Source organism: Fistularia commersonii, chromosome 26, assembly GCF_037954325.1.
Source record: "Fistularia commersonii isolate RoL2024-O1a breed Wild chromosome 26, RoL_Fcom_v1.0, whole genome shotgun sequence".
Taxonomy (NCBI): domain Eukaryota; kingdom Metazoa; phylum Chordata; class Actinopteri; order Syngnathiformes; family Fistulariidae; genus Fistularia; species Fistularia commersonii.
The window spans coordinates 12,330,446-12,356,023 of NC_141309.1; the positions used below are offsets into that span (position 1 = coordinate 12,330,446).

The window sequence follows — 25,578 nt, forward strand, 5'->3', positions numbered from 1 at the left end:
TGGCCGAAAAGAAGCCTGACTGTAATAATCAAAGCAAAATGGCGAACGCGTTAGCTTAAGTTCCTCCAGTTCGCCACGAGGTGGCGCATTTTATCAACACAGGCGCTTGAGAGTAGTCAGGGAAAAGAGTACACCTGGTTTAACGGTAAAGTATAAAGTTGTCACCAACGCCATTTGAACAGAAGTTGTGAATTGTATTTACGACTAAGTGAATTAATAAACATCGCTGATATTCCACTCCATTGAATGCATGTAGCCAAGCGCGAGTAACCCCGTCAGCGTTAAGACCCAGCTGAGCCCACGCGCTGGCCTCGAGTGCTCCGCCGCCTCGCAAGGATGCGCGCTTGTGTCGCGCGCCACTGGTGGGCTGTGCGCAGCAGTGTCACGCGCTGAAGGTGACATGGAATGAAGAAAACTATCTTGCCAAGATAAGGGCGCAATCCACGCCGGCGTCTGTGGGAACTTGGAAGAAACTGGCTCCGTATCCCGCTTTACCCGTGTCAAAATGGCCAAGAATACGTCTCTTTATTTTCGAATTATCGAGGGCAGGAACCTCCCAGCCAAAGACGTGTAAGTAATGTTCTATCCGCCAGGTGTGTCAGTGGGAGGATGCTAGGCTCTTTCCTTGATAGATGCAGTGTGTTAAGATATTTATGCGATTCATGACAACATTTATAAATGAGAAAGTTATTTTTATTTAACACCTCTTTTTTTCTACTTTTTTTTTATTGGTCAAATATTTCAAACGAGATTGACCTATATTAGTAACAACCATGACATAACATCTAAGTCAGTTACTTTATCTCATCATGTATTGGTTTTAATTTTTTTTTTTTTTTCATTTTCAGCTCTGGAACCAGTGATCCATATTGCATTGTGAAAGTTGACAATGAAGTTGTGGCAAGGTGAGTCCCAGTCTGCGTGTGATCTTCAGGGTGATCGTTTCGTGTGTTCTCCGCTGCACATATGTGGAGGGTGCGTGGACAGGGTGTTGGTGCCAAAACATAAAACCTGATACTGGTCTGGCCTTTAAACACCCCCACGTAACCATGGAGAGAATGCATCAATTATTTCATGGGGGTGAAAGCAAGGGGAATGCTGGGGTCAGGATACCCACATCAAAGGTGTGTGTGTGTGTTTTTGTCTCACACGGTGGGCTCAGATTTGCCAAAATCTTTGCAAGTACAGCACAGGGGAGGTGGGGGCATTGGTCACTTGGAATTTCAAATTTCAAGTCTTTTGAAAAAGAAATACATGTAGTTTGCACTGAAAAATACATGGGAGGACTTCTCTTGCTATTGTTCCATCTGTCATGGTAATGGATATTGGCACAGTGATTCACTGCACACACCAACATGATATGAGTGGCAAACTGAGTCAAGTGTGATGTTCATGGATGATGTGGCGAGTGCCCTCTTCTGAAAGAATAGGTTCAGATTTTTCAACTTCTCTACTTCTGTACTTTATTTTAAGTGATAAAACCATTCTTTATTTCTGCTGACCATCCTCGTGCAGTTGACCCCCCCCCAAAAAATAAAGACCCTGAGTAACATTCTAAATGCATATCCCACAACTGTGGGACAGGAGTCAGCAGATACTCCAAATTCCAGGTTGTCTAAACAGCTCAAAGGCAAACTGCAGGCTATTTTTTCGATTTGTTCTTCAACCAAATCTGTATGTTTTTTTTTGAAAATGTCGATTTTAAACATTTCTGTTGCTTAACAGGATATAAAGTTATAACTGATGCAAAGCAGTTTGTTTGAGACATATTATGGAAAATGTGCTTTTCCAACATTGTGTCAGCTAGTCAGAAGAGGGAGTTGATGGCCTCAGAGGTCTTGTTGCAATGTTCACTTGTTTGACTTTTTTCTGTTTTTTGGTCATGAAATTGGTCATGAAATTGTGTTTTAACAGCAGCTGATTTGTATATGTGCTGTAGTAGCAAATCCTATTGACTGCTTTAATCATGGTATGTGGGAAACCAAAAAAACTCTTTCATTCACTCCGAATGTATTCCTCCAGTTTTTCTTTTGACAAAAAAAAAAACACAAAAAGTTTAGAAATATATTCAAAATGCAAAACATGATTTGTGCATGCTGAATTACTAATGAATATTAGTTTGGAAACAGCCTGACACATTTTGGCATCACCTGGCTTGCAACATATATGTATATATATATAAGAGTACTACAGATGCAGTATTTGCTTTGAGAATGCTGATAGAGAAGTTCAGAGAGGGCCATAGGGAGCTGCATTGCGTTTTTGCAGACCTAGAAAAAGCATGTGATAGACTGGTGCAGGACATGTATGTTAGCTGTAAGACAGTGGCCAGGTACAGAGAGGGATAGGAGTAACAGAGAAGTTTAAGGTGGAGGTGGCCCCTCTTTGCAGTGGTGATGGACAGGCTGACAGATGAGGTTTGACAGGAATCTCCATGGACCATGAAGTTTGCAGACGACATTGTGATCTGTAGTTAGAGCAGAGAACAGGTTGAGGAAAATCTAGAGAGGTGGAGGTATGCTCTGGAAAGGAGAGGAATGAAAGTTAGTCGCAGCAAGACAGAATATATGTGTGTGAATGAGAGGAACCTGGGTGGAACGGTGAGGCTACAGGGAGTGGAGATCAAGAAGCTGGAGGATTTCAGGTACTTGGGGTCAACAGCTCAGAGCAGTGGAGAGTGTGGAAAAGAGGTGAAAAGACGGGTTTAAGCAGGTTGGAAGGTTGGAAAAATGTCAGGGGTACTATGTGATAGGAGACCATCAGCCAGAATGAAATGAATTCGAGCTAGCAGGCAGGAGGTCTAGAGGAAGAACAGAGAGAAGATTTATGGACGTCGTTAGAGGTCGCCAACTTTCTGCAGAGTCAATTGCTACAGACCTCCAAACATCATGTGGTCTTCAGATTAGCTCAAGAACAGTGTGCAGAGAGCTTCATAGAATGGGTTTCCATGGCTGAGCACCCGCATCCAAGCCATACATCACCAAGTACAATGCAAAGTGTTGGACTGGACTCTAGAGCAGTGGAGATGCGTTCTCTGGAGTGACAAATTGCGCTTCTCCATCTGGCAATCTGATGGACAGGTCTGGGTTTGGCGGTTGCCAGGAGAACAGTACTTGTCTGACTGCATTGTGCCAAGTGTGAAATTTGATGGAGGGGGAATTATGGCGGGGAGTTGCTTTTCAGGAGCTGGGCTTGGGCCCTTAGTTTCAATAAAAACTCTTAAAGCTTCAGCATACGAAGACCTTTTGGTTAATTCCATGCTCCTAACTTTGTGGGAACAGTTTGGAGCTGGCCCCATCCTTTTACACCATGACCTGTGAACCAGTGCAAGCTCCATAAAGTCATGGATGACAGGGTTTGGTGTGGATGAACTTGACTGGGCTCAGTGACCTGATCTCAACCCGATAGAACACCTTTGGGATAAATCAGAGCGGAGACTGAGAGCCAGGCCATCTCGTCCAACATCAACGTGTGATCTCACAAGAGCACTTCTGGAAGAATGGTCCAAAATTCCCATAAATACACTCCTGAACGCTTGTGGACAGCCTTCCCAGAAAAAGTGAAGTTGTAATCGGTGCAAAGGGTGGACCAACGTCCTATTGAACCCCATGGATTAGGAATGGGATGTCACTTAAATTCTTAAGCGAGTCAAAGCAGGTGAAGGAATACTTTTGGCCATATAGTGTATATAGTATCCCAGTCAAAATAGAGAACTGTTGTTTCTTATCACACCACTTCAGAACTTATTTTAGTGTGGATGTATAGTTAATTCCCAGAGGTGTCTGACTAGCATTTTTTTTTCTTTTAAGCCACACATTATGTCTGCCATTTATCTAGAGATGTGAAGTTTGGTTTTGTTATTTGCTTTTTATCTGTGATCAACACAATGTCATAAACATCTTGCATGTGTTTGTACCTGTGTAAGTACATTTGTGAGCGTGTGTGTGCAATAAAGATTCATACTTTATCCTTATTCTTGTCTTCTCTGTGGCAACTGGACTTGGACTTCTTCACTTGAAGATGTTTCACCTCTCATCTAAGAGGCTTCTTCAATTCTGTGGGGTGTTTCTGAATACAACTACCAGAGTTTTGGGCGGGTCTAGGTTATGGTGGCTTGTAGTGTAAATGTAAGAGTTGATCTGCAGAAAACTAGGTCTATGGGGGCTGTTGCGCTAATGGGAGTTTTGTGATTTGGAGAAAAGATCAACTTTTGTGATATTACCTAGATTGGAATGTGAAAAGATAAATCTAAATAAAGGAGTGAAACCTGTTTGATCTCATGAAATGCGGCTCATGTGGAAGCTACTGGGGGCTGGTTCTGTACCCTACTGGACCTTTGTCTATAGACCACCTATATCTAGTTAAATTGCAATTTCTATTGGCAAAAACATGGATGCGCCGTGGGCTCGCCCATATCCTCCATAGTGGCAAATTCATAGATGGAGGAGGTTGAGCGCAAGGTCCTTGCTTCATTCAGGAAACACTGCCAAGCCACTGGTTCAGGTATGTAGATGACACATAGGTCAGGATCAAGAAGAATGAGGGAGAACCATTCACCACTCAACTCAACATGATTGAAGCCCTCATCAAATTCACAAGGGAGGATGTCCCTGCTGACCAATTCTCCTTCTTGGACTGTTGCGTTCACATCCAACAGGACAGAAGCTAGGACATCAAGATTTACAAGTTTACTGATTTACGGATTTACAACATCCCATCAGCCGCCAGAGGAACCAAGATTGAGGTACAACACATTAGGAAAGCCCTAAGGCTACCCTAATAGGGCCTTGGCCAAACAGAAACAACCAGATGCAGGAACATAGAACAGGAAGAAGACAACAACAAATGAAAGAACATCTTCATACCATATGTTGCTGGTGCCTCGGAGAAACTGCGAAGGGTGTTCAACAAACAACATATTCCGGTACATTTCAAATCCCACAACACCCTGAGACAAAGACTGATGTACCCCAAGGACAAAAACCCTGGCATAAGATAGAGAATGTGGTGAATGCTGATACTTGTACTGAGGATAGTGATGGAGATATCCTCGGAGATACCAAAAAACCTCTGCACAAACGGATGGCCCAACACAGAGGACCGCCACTTCAGGAGAGGACTCCGTGGTTCACCTACACGTTAAGAACGAGTGCCGTTCTTTTGAAGACAGCAATGCCCGTATTCTGGCCATATAAGACAGTCGGTTTGAGAGAAGGCATCTTTGTCAAAACAGAAAAACCATCTCTGAACAGAGGAGGGGACCTCAGACACAACCTTTCACAAACATATAACGCCATACTCGGATCAATACCAAGACGGATTTGCATACACGGACCAGGTCCATCTGCACCCTCCAAACTACCAGGAAAGACCAACTACCTGAACAGGCCTCTGGTAACTTCCACGAGCCTCAGTTCATGTGATCCAATAGGTTTCACTCTTTTATTTAGCTTTACCTACTCACTTTCCGATTCAAGTAATCCCACAGAAGTTGCTCCTTTGTCCCAATGGACGACACCACCATTAGCGTAACAACTCCCTTAGACCTAGTTTTCTGCCGATCAACTCTTACATTTACATTTACATAACAAGCCACCATAACCTAGTCCCGCCCAAAACCCAGGCAATTTATATTCAGACACTCTTCACAGGTCATTAGAACTGAAGAAGCAACAACACTTTGTTTACCTGTAGCAGTTTTACCAGGCATTGATCTCAGTATTCATACTGCTTGGTTTGAATTTTTTTTAGAAGGATAGGAGCAAGATTATCAAGCATTCAATTAGACAAATCAGATGCTGTGTAGCATATGGTTAATTCTTGACATTCATTTGTTGCATGGACCCTTAAATTTACTACATGACGGTATTGAAATTAGACAATTGGCATAGAGATTGTGAACGGAGATTTTTCAAAATATTTCTGTATGTGAGTAGAAGAGCAGGCGAGCTGTTACACTAGGACGCATTTCCAATCACACATTCAAATCAAACCCTTGTCATCTCTCCTCTGTTTATATTATTGTGTCACATGTTCATTGGTTATGTTTCTGCTCATGGTCCAGATGGTAAGCATGTGAAAACCTCTTTTTTCAGGACGGCCACAGTATGGAAAAACCTAAATCCTTTCTGGGGGGAAGAGTACACGCTGCACCTCCCAACGGGTTTCCATTCACTCTCCTTTCAGGTCATGGATGAGGACACTATTGGGTAAAGTCAGAGACCAAAATACCCTGAAAATGATTACATATTCAGTGTACTGATAGAGATTTGCAAAAAAAATGTAGTTTTCTTAGAAACTGGTGTCCATGAATACATGAATTGATGTATTTGGGTTGAAAGCTCATGTACAGTTGTGTGAATGTTTTGGAAAAAGGAACCCCAGTGCTTTGAATAAATAAACACCATAGACAGATGGTTGCTCAGATGGAATAAAGATTATTTAATCTTCTCATGTCATGACCTCTACTCCATTAATCAATGTTTATCTTCAGGTAAGTCAATCTTGGAACTGATGATTTTTATCTTTTTTCCACAGCCATGATGATGTTATTGGAAAGATTACTCTGACTAAAGAAGCCATTGGATCTCAAGCCAAAGGTACAACTGAACAGAACTTGCAGTGTAAGATGGGATGTGAATAAAGATCAGAGGTTAGACACACAGGGTTTCGTAAGACCGGGTCAAAGGTCAGAATGAATGTGGATAATTGCTTTTTTAAAAGTCTGTGGGAATGCTGTTTGGGATACAGTCACATACTTTTAATGCACACAGGTACATTCTAATGTCTTCTCCTGACAAGTCCTTAAGATAATTGGGACTGATGATTTGTAACTATTTTTCATTTTTTCACATTTTTTTTTAAGTTTTGTGGCTTTTCTATCAATTTGGATAAACCATTTATATGTCAGATTTCTCAAAAGATATATACTGTAAGTCTGAGTTTGATTAGAAACGGGATTTAAGTACAGGGTAAATGGATTTCATTTTGGAGAAAATGTTTTCACAAAGAAATTATTCAGATTTTTTTGCTTGTTTAATAGTGTGTTTATTTATCCATCTCAAGAATTTTAGTGTCATGTTTGTCAGCTTTCTTTTTCTTTTCAGGTCGGTTTTTTAATAGTTTTTGATTTTCATGTTTAATGGAAAATCATGGGAGCATTTTTTCTAATTTAAAAATAGTTTGGGTCGAATAAATATTTATACCGGTATTTTTAGTGATGGATATATTTCTTTTTGGCATTAGGAGGCATATGGGTTAGTGCTTGTGCCTTAAAGTGCTGAGGCCCTTGGTTCAGTTTTGACTGGTGGCATTTCTGCTTGGAATTTGTGGGTTCTCCCAAAGTCTGTGTGTTGTTTGCATGTTTTCCCCATGTCTGCGTAGGTCTCCTCTGGGTTCTTAGGTTTCCTCCCGCAGTCTGAAAACATGCAATAGGTTCATTACAGAGTGAATGGTTGTCTTCATATGTAGTGTCCCGACTGGTTCAGAGTGTACCCTGCCTCTCACCCAGTGACAGGAGGGATAGGCTCAAGGATCAGCGGTATAGATAAAGCATTAATGAATTAATTCTAATCAATTTTATAGAAAGGTGTTGCAATATGTGTTGTTCAATGTTAACATAAAATTTTAAGCATAATTATTTCCATGATATTCTAATCCATTTCATTTTCATGCTTTGTTTACAGGTAATGGTATGTTCGGTTCAGCTCACAAACCAATGGGACCTTGATATCTTACACTCCTTAGAAAATGATAAAAACATAATGGATCTTGAACAAGGTCCAAATCAGAGTTTTATTAAAATGATGTTTTCTGCACACGGCTAATCTTTTTTAAAGAGGGCCTGGCTGTCATAACTAATGGCGAAATATTTTAACTGTATCTGTGTGTCTGTTTCAGGGATTTTCTCATGGTCTACCCTTGAAATTGAACTTAATTAATGTCAGATTCATTTTAAACAGAAATGCACGCTAGAACAGCTACTAGCCTGCCAATCTCAAACAACACGTTTTTTCCCTCTGCAAGTAGTGCTTGAATAATTAGTTGATTATTCAATGTTACTTTTGAAAAAAACAATGAAAGCATCCTTTTGTTGTTTTTATTTTCTATACTTTTTATATTCATTATTAATTCTCCACAGGCTAATGCTTGATATTTGTGCTTGTGGTTTTGTTAGGGCTTGATAGTTGGATGAACCTTACAAGGATTGACCCTGATGAAGAGGTCCAGGGGGAGATCCATCTGAGTCTAGAGCTTCTGAAAGACACAGAGAAGATTATTCTACAATGTCAAGTCATTGAAGCCAGGTAGCAAAACTGTGAGCTTTATTATGTTTTGAACAGGACTTGCACAGAGATAATTATAGATGATAAACATTCTGTGAAAACATTATTTAGATTTATTTTGATAACTGATTAATTTAAATGTAATACAAATTAACCAATGTTATATCCTGGCAAAATGTAAGTAAAAAATTCTATTGACAAATTACAGTTAAAGCAAAGTGTGATGTCCTCGCCCCAGTAAGCTTTAAGGAATGAAATGCACATAATCGGGCATGAATAAAGTTAAAAAAAGTGTTACAAATAATTTATATTACTGCCTCCAAATGTAAGTTTTAGGTTCATTTTATTTATGGTCGGTGAAAAGTAATTTGTTGGTTTTCATTACATTATGTTTGTGCAAATATGTTATGCAAAAAATGTGTATTGGCTCTCAATCATCCTCAAGCCTAAAGCCAAAAGCAGTAAATAAAGGAGATTATTTATGCTCTTTAAAGAAATAATACAGCAATGTTGAAACAACAGTCAGATCATAGTGGTACAAACAATGTGTTTTGGAATGGCTCTGTGAGAAGGACTTTTCTCAATTCCACCAATAACTTGAGAGCACATTGGAAGATGTTTTCATTAAACCTTGACATAGATTATAATCCAAGTAATGGAATATAATTTGAATTATAACTGCAATGATATTTTCTGCATTTAGACAATCATTACATTCATTGATTAATTAGATAAATTAGTTCCATTGCTGCGTTACAGACTAATCTAATGTATATAGAGAGATGTTGCAGTACATACAATGATGATTAGAATGTCAGTGTTCAATAAAGTGGGACCAACATTAAAATAGAGCAAATGCTTGAGGGCAATAGAAACAAAAGAACGCAGTATAATGAGTATGCCCTGTATCTTGGCTTCAGCAGATTTCTCTCTGTGGCATTTAAAAGTTGAATCTCTTTGTCCATCTTAACATTATCTCAAGCAAGCTGCTTCCTGGCTTGTTATGTCTTTGAATTATTATGTTTGCAGGTCTAACTTGCATTATTGAGGAACAGTAAAATGTTTTGAGGCTTGGCAGTGAGATCAGTATTTCTGTTCTGGAATTTTGTCATCATCACTTCTTAAGCCTCGATACTCCCCCCCGAGTCATGCTGCCACTATCACACCACTCACTACCCCATCTGTGTGTCCCAGGCTTCATTCTCTCTTTCTCAAACAGGGGACTAATGAGCATGACAGTTGGGGCTTGGCTCTGTACTATTCAATGATTTACAAGATAATGCGATTTATTATCTTAAGATTGAAGTCAGCTGAAAAGTCTGTCTTTGCTACCCCTAATCTAGATAATTGAAAGCAAGTTTTTAGAACGTTCAATACGTTGAACAGTATATTTTTTGTCTTTTTCATCGGTATCAAAGAGATCTGGCACCAAGGGACATCAGTGGAACCTCAGATCCATTTGCAAGAGTTATTTTCAACAACCATAGTGCAGAGACCTCGGTGAGCTCCTCATATGTACCGTACACAATACATTTTTTCAGAAGCCAGGCATCAGTATATTTTTAGTTGTACTTAATATTTATTTCATGTGACATATAAAGTCAAAAAGTAAAATAAAGTTATAAAAAATAAAGCTGAGGTGTATATTTACCTAACACTCACTGGGTTTCAGATTATTAAGAAGACTCGTTTCCCTCATTGGAGAGAGACCCTGGAAATGGAGTTCGGTCAAGAGGAGTTTCGTGAGGAGGGCCCTATAACAGTGGAGGTCTGGGACTGGGACATGGTTGGCAAAAATGACTTTCTGGGAAAGGCAAGGACAGCGTAACTGTTTGTTGCATCAAATATAACACATTTGATTCATTCTATGGCCTTTTTTTGCTTCATTGTTCTGCCTAAAAGTGTTTTATTCCCACAGGTTGAAATCCCTTTCTCTTGTTTGCTCAAGACTCCTCAGTTCAAAAGCTGGTTTCGTTTGCTTCCCTTGAAAAGCAATGATGTTGATGCTGGGTAAGGATTATGGGCGTGCTTGTTTGTTCAATGTTGAAATATTATGTGTTTGCATAACCGGGATAAGCCTTTTGTTGACAGCTTTTTTGGAATAATTAAAAGACTAAGCTTGAGCAGCAAGCAGTGTTTCTTGTTAATTGGCATAAAAGGGACATATTTTAATTGGAGCATTGGCAGTTGTGTAGCTATGTGTTTAAGATAGTATTAGAGCAAATTAAGCTGATGGAACTACAGAAATTATGCCAAACAGATGGGAGCTAAATTACAAGCTACCCTCTGTACACTTCTCCCTGCTAGATCTCCATCTGCGCCACGTGGTCATCACCTGGGGTCTGCCCTTCACAAATGTTTTAGACCCCTCATCCCAGAAATGCTCAAGGATGTGAGAGTCTCACCTCTGCACTAACCCCTACAGCTGACCCTAAACCTAACCCACACTGTATCTTTTATTCTTAGCCAAGGCCATAAAATACCCTTGCTCCACCATTTTTAGCCATTTCTTTGAAAGTCATCCCTTGTCCTGGTCTTTGTCTTGGATGATCCGCACAATAAATCCTGAAAGATTTATTGTGCAGATCATCAGTAATCAATCAATTGGCCAATTAAACCGTGGTTGCAAACTACCATGGGTCTTTCAAGTCTGTCTCCAATCCTCCCTTTCAACAGGACAGTGAGCTCAGCCACAATGATTGGCCTCTCAGAGGTGCATCCCTCAAGATTATTATCTGGAACTTTGAGTTGTTGACTCTGTTCCGCTCTCAGGTTCCTTTTTACATCTCAGATGTTCTGAAAATCTGGTGCTTGTATGTTGATTGGCTGGATGATTTCAAGTTTGCATACTTCTACAGTGAATTCTGTTAGGACATAGCCATGGTACTGTCTGTGCTTGTTAGAATTTGCAAGAAGCTGAGGATCACAACACTATTGAGGTGTCAGATCCCCTCAGTTTGGGGGATTTTTGAGGGTATCATATGTAGTTTTGGGACATTTCAGATATCCTCCCATAACAAGACACACAGCCACTTATAGCTTTAGTTGTGTACAACTCATCTTCCATGTAGTTCACTTATCAAACAGAGACACCTTCAAACATATTTTGGTGGGTGGTTCCATACCTGATCCCAGCCCGACCTTAGTTTGGCCACCCTGAATGCCTCGATCGATTGATTTTTTTTTTAGTTCCCCGCTTGTTCAACCGTTATCTTATTCCATATTTTAGGATAGGTTTAAGTCTAACTGTTCAGTACAGCTGTAGATGAGGATTTAATAATATTCTGATCTCACACCAGTTTTTAATCCACAATGAGAGGTTTCAGTTGTTGGTCAAGTGTGTTTCTTCAGACTGGAGAATAGGCATTTTAAAATTGAGTTGATGGCTTTTGAGTGCACCTTCATGTCTGTTGTTCAGGGGCTATATTAGGCGATGGTACATTTAGGTGGTAACATTCATTCATATATTGTTTATACCGTTATCCTGCACATATGGTCATTGGGGCCAAATCTTTCCTCCTCACTTTGTTTTGCTGTGGTGGGTTTGCAGAAACCCAGAGTGTCACACTCTCACTGGACCATTCACAGCCACATAACCAAAGGATCCTTCACTTGGTAATCATTGCCCTTCTGGCCTAGTATTAAACCATTATTAATTGCTGGAACCACATGTTGCTTTCTTCCTTTTTCAATTCCAGTTTATTGTAAATGGAGGAAGGGATGCCCCGCTTTATGGGTGTGTGAAAATTGTGACTATCCTGTGAAACCAACATGTCGTTTCATTTTTTGCCGAGTTACACTTCATTATCTCTGGACTCCAGTGACCCTGCTTACATTGCCAATTTGGATCATATATTAATCCTTGGGAGGTGTTGGGATATACATAATCTTTGAATAGTGTGAATCCCACCTGCACTTCAACAAAAAGAACATAAAATGTAAAATGGAGAAAGTTGGTTTGATATGATAGTTGTTCTAGAGTTTAGAACAGGGTCTAGAAACTAAACCCTGTCAGTAACTGAGTAATTGAATGTAGTTGTTGACAGTGTGTTTAATTCTATTTTGTGTGTGTCTGAAATAGATTGTATAAAGCTATACTTATATAATCTATACTCAATCATGTCATTTTGTTCATTGAATGTGCATATATTTTAGACTCAACAACAGACAAAGCTATTCAGTGATATTTTTTAATCTTGTGTTTTTATTGTACTTTAAATTGAACTTTACCTCTGCATTACATGACCTTAAGGTAAGATAGTGTTTTTTTCATCTGCTTCCAGGGGCGAATTGGGTGCACTGCGCTTGAAGTTGCGTCTGGTGGAGGATCAGATTTTGCCCTCTGTATATTACAGACCCCTCATTGAGCTTTTGACTGAGTCAGTCATCTCCCCTACAGAGGTCAGGAGCTCTTACTTTGTTGATATGTGACCTGTCTTTTCCCATCAATATTTTCTTTTGCCAATGTTTACCTTTTAATATAACCCCAAATTTTCTCATTGCCAACCAGAATTTAATCCTGTTCTGGATTTGAGACATGCCAACTACATATCTTAATATAGATCTCCCTTTTACCAGGGGGAGGACAGCAGTGCTCTGACAATGCTGGAGGAGGTTACTACAGTTGAGAGTCGGCAGGATGTGGCAATGACCCTGGTGAAGATCTACCTGGGCCAGGGCCTTGTCGTACCTTTTCTGGATTATCTTAACACCCGGGAGGTCAACAACACCAGTATGATCAAAGTAGTTTTATTTAAAGTCCTCGAACAATCTAAAATAGGACATTTCTGCTCACACTACTCATTTTTTTACTTTGAATTTCAAATTCACCTTTATATATACATTCAGGATAAGACATTACACCAGTGCATATCTAGTAGCTTCAGGCTATGATAGTCTCTTGTTGGTTTTATATCATATTTTGATATCCAATCTTGCTGTTTATATTCAGTCATTTTAGTCAAATTACTGTAGCCAGTGAATCTAACCTGTGCAGCAAATGTAAAAAGAAAAACATTTAGAAATTTTTATTGAGGTTATTAGCTTGACTGTCAGAACTTACAACCGGTTTAACCTGATTCCAGGGGACTGCACGTTATGACATGTAGTTGCTGAAAGTAAACAGGAACGTTTAATAAAAGAAAGAGCTTGAACCATCTTCTCACAGTATAAATCCATCTGCTTGGTGAGGCTTTAACAACACTCAAGCTGGTAGTGATTTTCTGTATAACTCTAAATATGACCGGGTTCCATCGCTCAAGATAACCTCATATAAGATATCGTATTAAGTAAATGTTCCAGCTCAGCTATTCAGCTTAAGTAATTATATGTCTATGGAGGTCATCCAGGTCATTGTTAATCCTTGTCAAAATCTTTTTGTGGCAATTGGAGTTGAATTTTTTTCCCTTGAAGATGTTACACCTCTATTCCAACAGACTTGTTCAGTTTTTCATATATAACTATCAAGGTTGGGAGCTGGACTAAGTTTTGTTGGCTTGTTATGTTAACGAGAGTTGTTCTACAGAACTTGGTTGAATGGGGCTGTCGTCAGAGGGAACAAAGGTAAAACTTCTGGGGACGTACCTGGGTTCAAATATGAATAGGTAAGCTAAAATTCAGATCAGTGAAAGGGGAGAGACGCGTGACATCACATGGAATAAGGCTCAGGCAATAGTCACCCGGAAGAAATTACACTTTGGAGCTGTAATTGTCTTTTGTTTGCAAAAGCCCAAGGTGGCATTGAGATTCAAATTCCACTGCTGGTTCTGGTGTAATGAGCTAAGTGATTGAGATTGTCTTGGCATCAGTGGAGCCATTGGAAATAAGAATTTGTGTGGGGCCACATGGAAGCGAACCATTTAACTCTTCAGATTTGCATGAAAAAGGTAAAATGTTTGTGATTGGTGCTGGGAAACGCTGGTCTAGCTTAAAAATTGTAATACTGATGTCATCAGCATTAATATTTTGTGAGGTCTACAGGCAATCTGTATCTCCTGCACAGATGTTTTAGTTGGATGATTTCCAGACAAAAGTGAAGATGCCTCGGGAGATTCCCATTACCAAAGTCCCCCTATTCAACTTCTAAACTTCAAAACTGATACCTTCCTCTTTGTCATATTTATATCTAAGAATGATTGATATTGAGTTCCCCAATTTTCCTATATTTTCTTTCAAATGCTTTATACTTGTCTCAAAGAGGAATTTCTATAATACTAAATTTTGTGAGGTCCAGTGAAGCCCAGCGGGTAGCCATGCTATGTAAATCAGTTTTTATTACATTCATACAGGATTACATTGCAGCTTTCAAAACATGATGAGCTAGCTATGTGTGTAGCAGCAATTCTTCCACTTTTACCCCTTGTCATCACAGCAACTAGTAAGTATAATGATGAATGTAAACTAAAATTTGTCAGATTTTATTTGCGTACAATTGCTTTTTTTTGTTGGTGCTGTGTTATTCTGTTGGTCCAGGCAGAGAAACAGCCCTTTCCCTTTCAAATTCCTTTACGTTACCTTCATGTATTTGTTACATATTTTAGCTTCAAATATTTTTTTTTCAAGGAGCAGCATTAATTACCCATTGTGTGAATTAAAGAAAATAAATTATTATTCTGATACAGTAGTTATATTCCTCAGAAGGAAATGCTAATCTGCTGCTTTTGCCCCACTCACTAAAGACCCTCAAAAGGTTCCTACTGTTTCTTTCAGAATTGAATTTCAGAACTCTTTATGTCTCTGGTGACAACCATGGTCTCTGTGGTAGGATAGTCAGCCTGCCAGCACTGTATTTACTATCACAGTGCCAATAATTTACTTACCCTACCATCTTTTTTTTTGGCTGTTCTGTTTTAGTCATGTTTTTGCCATGGCATCACATACCCGTCGGTTATTCAAACTGTTGGGCCTGGTCTTTTTGGTACTATTGCTGGAGTTTGAGATAATAAGCATAGTGCCTAAGTTTCCATAGCAACTCCACATGAGCTGATTGGTAACTGCTTTATCAAGAATAGATTCGGTGAGCAACTCGATATCACAGGGGCGAGAAAAATACACTTTGCACACAACATACAGACAAATCCTTCCTTTTATGCATTTTTAAGACCAAATGTTTCATCTTGCAATCAGTGTTTGATAGAAATGTATAAATCACTGCTGTTACCTTAAAAGAAATGTATTCCAGCAATATTCATTTCTTCAGTTGTGACAGTACAGTATTCTCAATTTTACTCTTTATGAGATGCCTGCAGTTTAGCAAACAACGAAAATTTATTGAATTTTTTTTCAGACTGACATACAACCACTAAAACTACCACTACTTTTATTACAAATAATTGTAACAATGATAATATATGATCATATGAGTTAATGTTAATAATGAATTAATGTACAGATATAAAGATGTAGTGTACAGCTGTAGCAGCCAATTTCAAGCTTACAAATATATCCAGATAAAGTGAATCTAGATTGATCAGATATTTCTGTTGTTTGAACAATGTATGGCTTTTACTTCATGCTAGGAAAATTCCAACAACTAAGCTTCAACAAACAAACTTTATCTCAAAGTCATGATAAGGAACTAGTATCCCTTTTGCGTTGTAATATGTCCATGTGTGGCCACTAGAGCCTGCCCCACCATTGGCCAGTTTCTGAATCTAGTGAGAGCAGTTACAGTATCCTCAATTTTTACCTTTATGAGATGCCTGCAGCTCAACAAACACAATTGTGTTGATAATTTTTTCAGACTTACATACTAACATTACTACTACTATTATTACAAATAACTGTAACAATAATAGTATATGATCATATGAGTTAATATTAATAATGAATTAATGTACAAATATACAGATGTAATGTGCAGCTGTAACAGCCAATTTCAAGCTTACAAATATATCCAGACAAAGTGAATCTAGATTGATCAGATATTGCTGTTGTTTGAAAGATTTATGGCTTTTACTTCATGCTAGGAAAATTCCAACGACTAGGCTTTAACAAACAAACTTTATCTGAAAGTCATGATAAGGAATTGATATCCCACTTGCATTGTAATATGTCTATGTGTGGCCCGCCATTGGCCAGTATCTGAATTAAGTAAGAGCAGTTACAGTATCCTCAATTTTCTCTTTATGAGATGTCTGCAGCTCAGCAAACAACACAAATATGTTGATTTTTTTTCAGACTTACATACTACCACTGATTCTACTACTACTACCATTATTACAAATAATTGTAACAAAAATAATATAGGACCATATGAGTTGATATACCAACGAATCAATGTACAAAAGCTGTTTGCAGATGTATCAGCCAAGTTCAAGCTTAGAAATATATCCATATAAAGTGAACCTAAAATGATCAGATATTTCTATTGTTTGAAAGTTGTATGCTATGAAAATTCCAACAACCAAGCTTTAACAAACAAACTTTATCTCAAAGTCATGATAAGTAATTGGTATCCCTTTTGCATTGCAATATGTCCATGTGTGGCCACAAGAGCCTGCCTCACCATTGGCCAGTTTCTGAATCAAGTGAGAGCCGTAAACAAAGCTTATAAAACATGTTATTGGTGACCTCTAGTGCTGGCTCAGATGCTTGTAGGAATTCAGAAGTATTGGGCAGGATGTCTAAGCTCTTTTTGAACACATTCAATTAAGGGAGCTTTTTTAATAAGTTGGCCTCAGCAAATTAGTTGAAAATAATTTACAATATTGACGAGTTCCTTTTGGAGAAATAAAGTCCTTTATTAATCTCAAAATAATAATATTTTCACTTGATAATCAGCCCTTAATTCAAAGTCAGATTAAAAATGTCACCAAACATAATGTTAGATAAATATCTGTAGAGGAGGTACTCTTCATTCATTATGTATGGGGAACTTTGTAAGTACAAAATACCTGATCTTAATCTTTAAGAAATCATGCTATTACAACATAACTGTTTTTTTTTCCTCTCATAGGTGATCCAAATACTTTATTTCGCTCCAACTCACTGGCCTCCAAAGCAATGGAGCAATTTATGAAGGTGAGTTTGTTTGTTTGATGTCTTTTGTAATCAGGATTTGTTACCTGAAATATAGTTCCCCACTGCAACTTACCATACTAGGTTACAGTTTATCCCATGAAAATTGACAATTCACAAACTCTGGAGTTAATAAAAAAATATATATTTAACTGCTGGAATTGTTTACTGACAGGCTGTTGGCATGCTGTATCTGCATGAGGTGTTGAGGCCAATCATTAACCGCATCTTTGATGAGAAGAAGTACATTGAACTGGACCCTTGCAAGATCGATATGAACCACACAAGGTATAACTGACATAGGTCATGCTACTTATTCATTTTCAATATTTATTCTAACTCTGGTAAAGTGTTAAAACTATACTGTCTGAAGTCACAAATCAAGTGTGAAATTCTGGTTAAAAAGGTTCACAGATTATGTATTGAACAGTCAAGTGGAAAAGACTGCCCACGTCATTTGCATTTCACGTCTGAGACGTAGACATCAATGCGATAAATGCGGAAAAAAAAGAACGTAAAAGGGAAAGTCTGTTGCTTGGCAACTGCAACGAGCCCCCTGAGATGTCTGTCTTTTACACAGGGAGATCCAGGACCTAACATCCTTTAGCAGCTCTGACTGTTATCGCCTAATGTATTGTCCTTCCTGTCTGCTAATCTCCAAGTATACTCAAATCGACACTCAGCGTCTTTGTTTTCATATTGAAAGCCTTTGAAATAGAATACTCACATGTGAAGTCACAATTTATCGACATAAATAATTTTAGTATGCTTTTTGTTATATCATTTTGTGAGTATACCGGTAATTATTTTTTGATGCTCTTCAAGAATTCTAGCTGTTTACGTAATGATTTATGATGTTGGAATAGTATTTTGACTTTGAACATGTTGGATTCAGTCTCATGTTTATTTCTGTATGGAGGCGAATTTCATTTAAAGGTGCCTTGTCAGAGGCTGAAGTGCGAGAAAGCAGTGTGGAGATGCTTCACATTTACCTAACCAGCATCATCGAATCAATTGTGAACTCAGTTGACCAGTGTCCTCCTGTCATGAGAGTCGCCTTCAAACATCTGCACAAAAGGGTTGAGGAGCAATTCACTGAACCTGAGAATGAGGTTAGTTTGATGATAAAAAAACTGCAAAAACTATTCCAGTATATTGGGAAATATTCTTTACCTGGAGATGAAATTAGTTTCTACAGCTTGATGTCACAGTTGCTGTCAAAAGAAACGTTGTGCAGGTTCAATACCACCTCCTGTCTGATTCTAATTTTAAAGGATGTGAAGTACCTGGCCATTAGTGGATTCTTTTTCCTGCGCTTCTTTGCTCCTGCAATCCTCACACCGAAACTGTTCCAGCTGAGGGACCAACATGCTGATACCCGCACAAGCAGAACACTGTTACTACTGGCTAAGGTGCACATCACAGCAGAAACACATTCATATATTGCTACAAGATATTCATTTAAAAAAAAAAAAAAATGCAGGACAAATATATTATATCAAGAGGGAGGAGACCTGGCGTGAATGCAATTGAAGCTGACTGTTCGGTGTCACTAGACAATAAAATCTGTAAATGTATAAAGTTGAGCATGAGCACAAAGCAGTATTTAGTATAAATACTTTTGTATTTTAGCAGTCAATTGGTATAACACCACTGATACAAGTTACTGATACTGCTACTGATTGAATAAAATGACCTGTGCTCTCTTATAATGAATAAATCCTTTAAACACAACCTTAAAATTGTGATTTGGCATTGACATTTTGCTGGAAATAATAACTTTTACCAGATGAGTTGATCAGTATAAGATGTCTCCTACTCTTACAGTTTTTTGCTCTGTTTCTATGTGGAAACAGTATTCTCGCTATAAACTCTGCATCTGCAATCAGCAATTCTCAAACTGAAACACAAACAACCAACTGTAGAAATGTGAAGAAAAAGCCAAATTTTAGAGGACAAGTGAAACCTCAATCCTGCTCAGATTGCTGTCCATGGTGCTGAAGTGGTGTTGCCATGGGTCCGCTACAGAGGCGGGGATGGGCTATTTTTACTGCTGTATGTGCTGCAACCAGGCCATGGTTCAAAGGCAGGCATCAGAGAGGGTATATGGGGGGACTTCCTCCTCGCCCAAGGCCAGGTGTGGGGTGGACAAAGGGTCTCACAGCATGCTTGGCCTCAGAGACCCTTTTGATCTGTGAATTTGAGATATGCAGGCAGTGACACTGAGTCTAGTTAGTGCAGATTTGAAAGTGTAGAGAACGTTGCAAGGGGAGATTAAATGCGAATGTCTCATTGAAATTTTGTCTTGATGGCTTCCAGGCATTACAAAGTGTTGGAAACCTGGGACTTCAGCTCGGACATGGAAAAGAGCAATGGATGGTGCCTCTTCACCCCATCATCCTTCGCAGTGTGGCCTCAGTTAAAGACTTCCTGGACAAGTTAATTGATATAGATCATGACATTGGTAAGGCAATATAAGTGAACTTAGAAATAAAATGGACAAGTCAGGGGCAACCAATGGTGTTGCTAACTGATGCAATATTCATTACTAGCTTTAAGACAAGAAAAAACTGAAATGATATGGAAGCTGGTGGTGAATTAGAGTGAGAAGGATCATTTGCTTGAACATGCCACCTTGGTTACAAAACATCTTGGCTGCCCTCATCCATCATGTGCCATTGTAGCTGTTGTAAAACAGTTTCTCCCCTCTGACAGCTCATGTTTCCTTTCCATGTATCCTTCTGTACACTTCACCCCCTCTTTTCTCTTAAAGGCCAGTTTGACATTTACTGCTATTCAGGTGGATTTGTTTGACAGAAGTGGGTGTTTGTCTCTTTGATGTGGTCCTTCATGTGGTGAGAGAAGGTGGCTGAGGTGCCATCAATTGGGAAATGACAGCAAGAGTAGTGTAGTTAAGCGATGTGTTTTACTGTAAAGTTACTTACTATATTGGTATTAATTTTACCATAATGGCTTTGTATCTAGGTGAATGAACACAAACATGAACTTGTTTTGAACACTTTTCAATTGGTCCTGCAGTTTCTGAGGTGCCACAGAGGGCTGTATTCATGCCCTCTGTCACAGTTAAAGAGGGCTACCTCCACAAACACAAGACGGAAGGACCTCAACTGCTTTCCCGGTTTGCCTTCAAGAAACGCTACTTCTGGTTGACAAGCGAGACGCTTTCCTATGCCAAGACCCCTGACTGGCAGGTTGGTACTGACTGAGAAAAGAAGTAATTTGCAGTTTTTAATGTTAAACAATGAGCCAATTAGTCCGTTGGTTGCAGTTAAAATAGGGCTGTATGTTCTGGATACAACCTGTTTTTGGACATTCAGAAACCAATTGTCTATATCATAGTAAAATAGATTATGAAGCAAATCAAGTCATGTGATAGCAGCTCATCCATCATTAGAAGCTGCTATGGCTTTGGATGATGAATCTGTGGCCACAGATCATTAAAAAGAAGAAAAAAAATTAGTTTTTTTTTTTGTATTTGTTTTGAGTCACTTGTGAAAACATCATTAGCGTTATTACCATGTGGTGCCTAAGCCTTGCAGTAATGATCTCCTCTCATTCACCAGGTAGAGAGAGAGGAGTGGGCTACCTCTGGTCTAGTACAAATCTCTCTCTTTCAGCCAGTCTCGGCTTTGTATGACTAGGATAAAGGCGAGGGTTAATTGAAGGCAGTGGATATTCATGCTGACATAGCAGACAATGTCTAGCCCCTTTTCTCCATATTTGAGTACTCAAGGTCTCCATGAAGCAAGCTTCCATGGGAAGTAGCTGATTTACACTTTAAAGTGGTCTTTACTGATAGGCTGATGTCATCCTCAGTTTCTCCTTCTCTTACACAATTCTGCACCGAATTATGTTTGCAAAGTATTTTAATGTTGCCTTGTTTATTTGCTGCGATCTAATGTCACAGTCGGTGTTTGTTTCACAAACCTCTTGAAATCTGTATAAGGCACAAGTGTAATATATTAATACCAGTCCACTTACGCTGGTGTTAATTCATGTTGTGGTCACTGCAGGTGCGCTCCTCAATCCCTGTCCAGTGTGTGTGTGCAGTGGAGAGGGTGGATGAAAATGCCTTTCAGCAGCAAAATGTAATGCAGGTTGTGACACAGGACAGTGAAGGGCACCAAAACACCATGTACATCCAATGCAAGGTGGGATACACTTCTCTCATCTTGCTGAAAAATTCTTTTTTGAATTGTTAAATTTTTAAATGTTAAGTTCTTCTAATAGTAATATACATTAATGACATGGTAAACATTTGATTTTTTTTTAGTAAAAAGAAAGAAAAAGTAAATGTGCTGGTATTTTTTTCAGTGGAAAATTATCATTTTGCTTTCAGGGTTCGGAAGCATTAAAATTTTGTTTTGTCTAATGCACATTTTTTCTTAGCAATAATTGAGAACATTATAAAGTTGTTTCTTTAGAGATGTCAAAAGTTGGTTATTACTTTCAATGTTTTGCATTAATTTTACTTTTTAATTTTGTTTACAATTATTCTTTATGAAATAATTTTTTTTCCTCAAATTACTTAACCAGTTGATTGATTAGTCAGTAGAATAGTAGATTTAAAATAAATAGAAATCAGAAACCCTGAAAACAATATATTACGCAGTTGATTTATGTTTCATTGTAATTCAGTGACAATAGCAATTGATGTACATTATGAATTGTGTTTGAATTGAGCTGATTTAATTGAGCACAAAATTCAAATCTCCTTCATTAATTTGTGTTTGAATAGAATGTAAATGACTTGAACCAGTGGCTGTCAGCTATCCGGAAAGTCAGCATCTACAATGAGTGCATGCTGCCGTCTTTCCACCCAGGGGCTCATCGGAGTGGCAAGTGGACTTGCTGCCTGCAGATGGACCGTGCTGGTAATCCTGCTTTGGTAACTCTGAAATTGTGCAAAAAGAATGACATGAACCTATCCAATGTAGGTTTAAAATAACAAAATCATCCAAAATAATCTGCATCTTTGAAACCCTGACAATAATATCCACGCCTGATTAAATGGAAATTCTCATATGATGATCATTCTCTTCAGCCCTGGTTGTAGCATGCTTTAAAAAGCAAATGAGGACTTGGAAATATAAAAGAACTGACTTATTTGCTATGTTTTATTTGCTTCTACTTCCCTGGAAAAGTCTACTTGAGGCTGCTGGAGAGGAAGGTCTGTCAGGTTTTAATTTTACCTTGGATCCAGGAGGAGCAGTATGGTTTTTTTTTTTTGTCCTGGTCGTGGAACAGTAGACCAGCTCTAAACCCTCGACAGGGTCCTTGAGGCCGCATGGAAGTTTGCCTGACCAGTTTTGTGGACCCGGAGAAGGCATTCGCCCATGTCCTAAATGGAGTCCTGTGGGCAGGTGCTCCAGTAGTATGGGGTACCGGACATTGGAATAAAGGTAGTTCAGTTTTGTATGATAGGTGTCAGAAACCTAGTGTGCATTTCCTGTTGTAAGTCAGTTTTAGTTCCACTCTGCCAGGGCTGCACTTTGTCACCAATTCTATTCATGACTTGTGGACAGAATTTCTAGCCACAGCCAGGGTATTGAGAGGAATCTGGTTTTGTGGCCTCAGGATCGGGCCTCTGCTTTTTGCAGATGATGTGTTTCTGTTGGCGTCATTGGGACGCGATCTTCAGCTCTCACTGGAGAGGTTTGTAGCCAAATTTGCAGCCAGTCTTTGTCGGGGAAGAAGGAGCTGAGCCAAAAGGTGAAGCTCTCTGTTCCTACCCTCACCTACGGTCACTGGCTGTGGGATGTGACCGAAAGAGCAAGGCCACAGACCCGAGCAGCCGAAATGATTTTTCTCCGCAGGATGTCAGGGCTCTCCCTTCGAGATAGGTGAAGTGTTTGGCTATCCAGCAGGGGTTCAGAGTAGAGTTGCTGCCCTTCCACGTGGAGACAAGCCAGAAGAGGTTGCTCGAGCATCTTTTCAGAGCACCTCCCAGATGAGATGTTTTGGGCATGTCCAACCAGAAGGAGGCCCTGGGGAAGACATGGGACATGGTGGAAGGACTGTTTCCCTAAGCCCGGATCCCCCCAGAAGAGCTGGACCAAGTGACCAGGAAGAGGGAAGTCTAGGCCTCTCTTTAGCTACTGTGCCCGTAACCCAACCCTGGATAAGCATCAGAAGATGGATGGATGGATGTATATTTTCTTCTGCAGAGAAAACTGGAACAGAATTATTTAGATCAATAAACAGTCGTAAATGTTCTGGTATTACTTGTCACATTGTTGCGAGGAGCCTCTTATGTTGATCTTTGTGTCTGGTTCCAGATATAGGCTGCAGTAGAACCCACTCTGCTGTGACTTTGGGGGATTGGAGTGATCCACTGGACCCCGATGTAGAGACTCAAACCATTTATAAGCAGCTTCTTCAGGGGAGAGACAAACTCAGGTTAGTAAGGGAATCCTAAAAACAGCCTCAACCTGAATGTACTTCATGTCTTGAACACTAGAGGTCTGTGTTGCAGCAGTGCTGTGTTCCTGCTGTCCCTGTTTGACAATGCAGTAACAGGGAAGCATTTTACTGTCCCTCCATAATAAGAACTGCTGCTTTAGGACCGTCAGTGATCATCTTATTAATGCTTCTAACTGATGCTACAGGAAAAAATATGTGGAAATGCCAGTTGCAGACCAGATGTCCTGCAGTAAAGAAAACAGCACTTCTGAGGGTCACCCAGGTGAGATAAGAGGTGCTTAAATCTTAAATATTTAGATTTGTTATAATGATCACCTTTAGTTTGCACATATGGTTATCAGTTAATGTTACTTACACAGACATTAGATTTTGATCAGATACTGACTAATTTTCTTCACTGTGACAGTCTTGCATGATTTCTACCTTTCAGACGGTGCAGCATGCAACGTTTACTCCTTGACGCCAGGTCAGAATATGGCTGCTCGTCTTTTTGTGGTGATTGAGGATCTAGAGCAGGCTCATATCACCTTCGAGCGCAGAGAAAAGGAGGACGCCACCAATGCCATTCTGAATCCCTAGACTAGACTCAAACTGGGATTCACGCAATTGGATCCTGTGACCATTTAACATTCACCATACGTTCGGGTGGGGAAGAGGCCAAGGTTGCTTCATCTTCAAGACTACCGGAATTCTGCCATTTGAAATCACTCCGTATTCTCTTAGTGCCACTGACTTCAGCACTGCCACAGGGAAGAGATTATGATTCTCAATGATAAGAGGAGCCGTAGGGCTTTGAAAGATGAGCCTCCTTGATATTCCTGTGTAGATAGCAAGCAATCTTTTGCATGGCCTGTATCCACTTGTGAAATGTGAAAAGAAGCTTTTACATCTTGAGGTACTGTAAAGCATATCAGTCACACATTGTTATGCAAGAGGCTTGTTGGCGTGTGATCTTCAGTATCTGAATGTAAGGTTGTTTGATATTGCTTGATCGATATTTTGTATTTTAAATCATTCGGCTTATCACCGTGGCCGCAATGTAGCAGTGATATTTGACTGTAGTTCATACATTACAGCTCATCGATGAAATGCTGCTGAACCTGCCACGGTGTAAGTTGCCTACACAAGAAATACATCTATTTGAACTGTTCCTGTGGGCCCCTAAATGATGAAACAATGTGCTTTTGTTTAGTGCACCAGTCAACTGAAATTTTTGGTTTTGATGTATTTTCAAAATTGATACTCACTTGAGGATACACTGTTTTAACTGCTCTTCAACTAATATGGGTAATATTTACCCATCAAGTATCATTTCTATATATGTACATACAAGGGAAAATTGCCAGTTTTATTGAGACGATTATTTTGTGAATTACCCCTGTCTAAACAGTTTACATTTTCTTTTTTAGTGCCACTAAATTTGGCTGATAAATCTATGGATGTGTTTCACCTGCCAAAGTGTTTTCTTATTGGAAAAAAACAAAAAAACAAAACAAATAAAAACGAAGTGAAACACTTTTTTGAAATTCAGTCATCCAGGTCATGGTTAATTCTCATCAAAATCTTCTCCTGGCAACCAGACTTGATTTTCTTCCCTTGAAGATGTTTTTACCTGTCATCTGAGAGGCTTCTTTAGTTCATCAGAAAATCATGTCCAGTGACCACTAAAAGAAGATTTTGAATATAATTTAAAGGGGTTTGTTTTTGTTTTGTTTTTTACTGGCTTGAAATATTCTCAATACACTTACAACAAAACCTTTAAACATATAGTTCATACTCAATTGTTTGTTAATTTAACTCCCCTTAAATGAATATTTTGATATAAAAAGGA

General features: G+C 39.1%; 1 protein-coding gene across 2 annotated transcripts; it reads left to right on the plus strand.

The window, feature by feature from the left end:
• Positions 1–373: 373 nt before the first annotated feature.
• On the plus strand, positions 374–25,173 carry rasal1a (RAS protein activator like 1a (GAP1 like)). Of its 2 annotated transcripts, none has more exons than XM_086173657.1 (21): positions 374–570; positions 849–905; positions 6,096–6,209; positions 6,538–6,599; positions 8,177–8,306; positions 9,704–9,785; positions 9,958–10,098; positions 10,204–10,295; positions 12,569–12,686; positions 12,864–13,017; positions 17,242–17,306; positions 17,479–17,591; positions 18,223–18,415; positions 18,578–18,715; positions 19,623–19,767; positions 20,343–20,515; positions 21,338–21,475; positions 22,063–22,198; positions 23,603–23,723; positions 23,933–24,021; positions 24,178–25,173. In XM_086173657.1, exons 1-21 carry the CDS (start codon positions 506–508, stop codon positions 24,324–24,326), a joined length of 2,475 nt encoding a protein of 824 aa, XP_086029783.1. In that variant the 5' UTR covers positions 374–505; the 3' UTR covers positions 24,327–25,173. The 2 variants fall into 2 exon arrangements, with proteins under 2 accessions (XP_086029783.1, XP_086029784.1); XM_086173658.1 differs by having other exon boundaries at positions 23,933–24,009.
• Positions 25,174–25,578: the final 405 nt, after the last annotated feature.

Coding starts and splice junctions, on each gene's coding strand:
- rasal1a (XM_086173657.1), top strand. CDS start 506: ATGGCCAAGAATACGTCTCTTTATTTTCGAATTATCGAGGGCAGGAAC. Junction 6,210..6,537: donor ATGGATGAGGACACTATTGG/GTAAAGTCAGAG, acceptor TTTTTTCCACAG/CCATGATGATGTTATTGGAA. Junction 8,307..9,703: donor TGTCAAGTCATTGAAGCCAG/GTAGCAAAACTG, acceptor TCGGTATCAAAG/AGATCTGGCACCAAGGGACA.